General features: G+C 45.6%; 1 protein-coding gene across 1 annotated transcript; it reads left to right on the forward strand.

Moving 5' to 3' along the window:
- Positions 1-555: 555 nt before the first annotated feature.
- On the forward strand, positions 556-4,989 carry mex3b (mex-3 RNA binding family member B). The gene is made up of 2 exons (XM_055900045.1): positions 556-1,204; positions 2,115-4,989. Exons 1-2 carry the CDS (start codon positions 973-975, stop codon positions 3,533-3,535), a joined length of 1,653 nt encoding a protein of 550 aa, XP_055756020.1. The 5' UTR covers positions 556-972; the 3' UTR covers positions 3,536-4,989.
- The last annotated feature ends 594 nt before the right edge of the window (positions 4,990-5,583 follow it).

Raw genomic sequence — 5,583 nt, forward strand, 5'->3', positions numbered from 1 at the left:
ATAAGTAAACCATTTACATGTTTTATATAGAATTACGCGCTATGTTTTTTTAAAGGATACTGTCAACTGTTAAGAACTGCTCTCATTTTGACGCATAGACCTATGTGTAAGTTGGGTAGTTTGCATATTTATTTAAAAAATAACAAAGCGACGCATACACTGAGCCGTCAAAGCTTGTTTGATTGACAATGCGCTATTTGACACACAAAGAAAAGCCGCATGGGGATATAATAACCGCGTGACCTCATTTATTTACATGCGCTTGTAATAAACATGCGCGCGCTCAGGAAGAGACCACTATTTATTACACAGTAGGCATAAACAACAAAGCTCCTCATGAGGAAGTCGGAATATAAACGAATTTCTTTTCTTATCAAAAAAAGACTGCGTTTTGATGTAGGGAGACAACAAAGGAGGGAGTATAGGCTATTTCTTTCAGGGACTGGGGAAGCGCTTCTGTGACCTCCCATTCCACGGCGCCTGTCCAATCGGTTCCGGCTATGCAAATTCACCAAGCAGCGCCGCACCGACCCTGCCCTGGTGGGTGACGTCATTCGCACATATCCCCCAGTAGTGCTGTCTGGCTCTGCAGCAAGTCAGACAGAAACAGAAAAGAGCTGAGTGTGTGAGTCCAGTTGGGAGGGGCTCTTGTGAAGGAATATTACCACCGCCGGCGTTCCAGCAAAGACAACCTACAACTCTGGAATAGGCATTTCTGTGTCCTTCTCTAGGCACATTTCGGGAGTCGGGCTCATCAACAAGAAAATAGGTCCCTTTCTTGTAGGGCGGATTGCTTGCACTGATTTTGTAACTGCTAGAGGAGAAAGAGAAAGAAAAAAGCGCACTGATTTGCACCATTGGCTTGAAACCGGCCGGGTGCCCCATTTTCCCATCATCACTCCTTTTCCTGCCCAGCTTCCGTGTTTTCCCTCTTTGTCTGCGCCCACTGCTCTAGACTGCAAAAACGCAAAGATGCCTAGCTCACTGTTCGCCGAGATGGAGAGGAATGGGAGCAACCAGGAGAACGCCCTGGACGACCAGAGAGCCCTGCAGTTAGCTCTGGACCAGCTCTCCTTGCTCGGCTTGGACAACGACGAGAACGGGCTATATGACAACGAGTCTAACCGGAAAAAGAGTGTCAATATGACCGAATGTGTCCCGGTGCCTAGTTCGGAGCATGTAGCTGAAATCGTCGGCAGACAAGGTGAGTAGGTTACTGTATTTGCTTTTCATTTTCGCTGTTTCTTTGTTAGGATACAATCTTGCAGCTATAGCCAGCAGCTGGCCAGAGTCAATGTTACACTGCCTGACTGTAGGTTAGGATAGCCTGGGCGTTAGTTTGCTGTTACACATACATGCAGAATATGGGTTTCCACCTCCCTTCCACTGCAATATGTCAGTTGTTATCCTCGGCAAAACAAAGACAAGCGAAGGAATAGTTTGGCTGCTACCGTAGCGCTCATACATATAGACAGACAGCGCTCTGGCGAGGAGTGTTATATTTCCACAGGGGATTCACTCCCTTTGTCATGTTATAACACTCTTGTCCCAGATAGGCTTCTGCCTCAGCCCACGACGCCAGGGATTTTTCAATCCTCGGCTGCTTTCGTCAACTGTTCCCCATTTTTAATTATAAAATAGTTACACCTGGAGGCGGTTGGAATAGAACTTTCTGCATTTATGCCCGGAAATTTAATCAACCAAGTAGAATTATCTATGTTCGTATAATGCCAATATACATTTTAATTAAATAAAATGTATATTGACAGTTAGTGGATGTTTCCTTAGCACAGCAACATATGATAGGAGAAATGCAAAGGGAAAATCATGGATTCTGCACGCATCCCCCACACCATTTACTTGTGCTATTTTTGACCTCATCTGGCATATGGACATGATAGTCGTAGAGCATGTGGTTTGAATTTATCCCAGATAAGATAGGGTGAATTGTTTTTCTAGCCTTTCTGAAATAACTGAGAATAAAAACACAAACTCACACATCCCAGCTGTTTCAAGCAGCACACAGACCACATTTCCACCCCAGTCACATGATGTTTTTTGTCCCTCAACATTTTGACATGCACTTACTGTCCCCTTTTCCTGTGTAACCACAGGATGCAAAATCAAAGCGCTACGAGCCAAGACCAACACCTACATCAAGACGCCCGTGCGTGGCGAGGAGCCGGTGTTCGTGGTGACCGGGAGGAGGGAGGACGTCGCTATGGCCAGGAGAGAGATCATCTCTGCGGCTGAGCACTTCTCCATGATCCGGGCCTCCCGGAACAAGAACACAAGCATCAACGGGACAACGGGAGGTGGTACCCCGGCCCCTGGACCCCCCAACCTTCCGGGCCAGACCACCATCCAAGTCCGGGTTCCTTACAGGGTGGTTGGGCTGGTCGTGGGTCCCAAGGGAGCCACCATCAAGCGCATCCAGCAGACAACCCACACCTACATCGTGACTCCCAGCCGGGACAAGGAGCCTGTGTTCGAGGTGACGGGCATGCCTGAGAACGTGGACCGTGCTCGGGAGGAGATCGAGGCCCACATCACCATGCGGACTGGTGGCCTCATTGAGCTCCAGGACGAGAACGACTTCCATGCCAATGGCACGGACGTCGGGTTTGACATTCATGGCCACCCCACCCTATGGTCCAAGCCCAGTAACCCGCAGAGTGCTGCCACCACGTCGGGACGCAAACCGTTCTCCAACTACCGCAACGACTCCTCATCCTCTCTGGGCAGCGCGTCCACAGACTCCTACTTCGGCACCAACAGCGGCTCGCGCATGGCGGACTACAGCCCCCCCTCCCCGGCGCTCAGCTACACCGCCAGCAACGGCAACAACAACAACAACAACCTGAACATCAACACCAACGGGAATGGCTTTGTTTATGGTGGCGACGTCATCTCGCCCGACTGCATTGACATGACCTTCAGCGACACCTCGCCTGGGTTCAACCCCACGCCGGCCCCGCCCGGCCTCCTCTGGTCCCAGTACGAGCGGGGGATGACTCCCTCCTCCTCATCCTCCAGCTCCCCTACCTCCACCTCCTCTGCCATCTACCCATCAGCCAATGCTTCCAGAAACGCCAACGGGATGGTGACGAGCCAGAGGAGGATGAACGGCGGCTGTACCCCCCAGCCCCGCCTGTCCCCACCCCTCCAAAACAACCACGCTGGAGGACCCACCGATCACCCCCTGGCCCGGAGAGTCCGCAGCGACCCAGGAGGAGGCCCCCGGTGCTTCCACGGGTACCCCAGCTCCAACGGCATGGCCTCTCTGCCCGGGCCCCATCTCCCCGGGGTGCCCTGCGACTCCTCAGCCTCCTCTTCATCCTCTTCCTCCTCCACCAGCCGAAAGGGCAGCCGCGACTGCTCCTTGTGCTTTGAGAGCGAAGTAATTGCAGCTCTGGTGCCCTGTGGCCACAACCTGTTCTGTATGGAGTGTGCCAACCGCATCTGCCAGAGGAGTGAGCCCAAATGCCCCGTATGCCACACAGGGGTCACTCAGGCCATACGTATATTTTCATAAGACGTTGTCTCTATGACTCTCTGACTATGATGTTATTACCAAGATGAACATTGATTACCAAGATGACCAAGTCTTTCTTGATTGACAATATTACCAAGATGACTGGGTCTTGACTACGATAGCAACAACCACAACTAAAACAAGACTCTTGTTCTGCTTGAAAGGATCCTATAGCGTATTGTATGGGGATATATGTTTGTGTATATACATATGTATGTATAGGAAAGCTGCAGTATCCAAAAAAGGGATAGACAACCCTCATCGGGGCTCCGTCGGAATAGTTTCTAACTTACTGTAGCTTGAGGGAGAAAGATATTTTCAACATCTACAAATGCATGTTTAAAATACTCCAGCATAGTATTTAGTAGTCGTAGTAATGAATTGTACACAACATTTATGAAGTTAGGAGAAAGGCAGAAAGGTCTTGGACTGAGGTACTTAAGAGTCGTTTGGTCAGACTGTTAGCAGAGAAAAGCCTTCCAGTTTCCCTTATCGAATGTCAGAGGGAGACAAGTTTGTCAGGACATCGACTTCTTAAGTTCTTGTAAGGTGAAGATACTGCAGTTTAAGGTCAGCCAATCATGTGAGGGAGTACAACAACATATCCTGCTTATATATGTATAGAATGGGAAAATATTCCACGTCGATGAACAAGTTGTAATATTAATTACGTTAATACAGATTGAAGTATGTTATTCTTTTTTGACTTGAAAGATTATATTTCGTATTGCAAAGATGTTTACAGATATTTTTGATTTAAGTTCAGTGAACTTTTTTTGTAGCTGGGTTCAAATATAGTTTATTTTTTAGTATGACCTTATGGCAATGATCACTGTATTATTTGAATATCACACAGACTGTGGGAGGAAATCCAAGATCCACAAGGATGTGTATTTACATTTGACAGTATTCTGTTGGGATGGAGTTTTTATAGGTTCAGCAAAAAATGTCTTTTAAATCGCTTCACCCAGCATATTTTCTATTCAGTAATATAAAGCATATTTTATTCTATATTATTACGAAATGTTGAAATGTATAAAACTTAGTAAGTCAAACAAAAAAGAACAAAAAAACGTTTATGCTTTCTAAAAATTTGTATGAATTAGATTCCAGTGGGACTTACAGACTTCTGTTGCACCACTATAGTTTTAATATTTCTATTTTAATACATTTGTTTACCACTTGTTTATGTATATGTAGGTGCTGTTACTTGAGTGTAAATGTACTTTATTGAGCAAAGTTTAAGAACAAAGTATATTTTATTTTATGATAAAGGGCCTTTAACCTCGCGTCAAATACTAATGTTATATTTGCAGAGACAAGATTTGAAAATGTATCGAGAGTTTTATTTTTCTGACAGTTCTACATGATAGAGTAAAACTTAAGTAACGGTGCTACTTTGTTTAGAAAAATTATTTCTATATAAGTCCAATAAAAAAAGGGTACATTCATGAGTTGTTTGCTTCATGTCTTGTTTATATCATGGATTACTTGTCATTTAGATCCATGTTGATGTACTACTGTTCTGATGCTTCAGTTTGTTGGAGCATGGGGCTGGCAACACCAGCCGTATTCAGGAAGGTGAAATGTTTAGAGCATTGCAGACGGAAAAGTTACAAATAGAGCTGATTTGATTAACTTTATCTCACCGTGGGTTAAAATGAATTTGATAATTTGCTTAAAAAGGAGGCAGGACATAACACACAGTACAAACATAGTGAAATACTGATCCATAATAACAGTGAACCTGATTGCAAACCCTCTACCTTACAGATATCTATCTAAACGTTCTATAACACTACAGTACATCCTCCTGAACAGGCCCCAGTGTTCATTCAATGTCTGCATGGGTCTCACACTGAACACACACACAGATACCTTAAGTCACTTTGCGTAAAGGCATTTGCTATGCTAATGACCATATTGTTTAGCTGAAACAGACCGTGCAAAGATACACTGAGAAAGGGAAGGGTCCTCCACACTGTTTCAGTTGAATGATTTTCTGCACATTTGACCCCTCTCTCTTCCCTAATGAAGTCAGCCAGAGT

The sequence above is a fragment of the Salvelinus fontinalis genome, chromosome 35 (genome assembly GCF_029448725.1).
Source record: "Salvelinus fontinalis isolate EN_2023a chromosome 35, ASM2944872v1, whole genome shotgun sequence".
Taxonomy (NCBI): Eukaryota; Metazoa; Chordata; class Actinopteri; order Salmoniformes; family Salmonidae; genus Salvelinus; species Salvelinus fontinalis.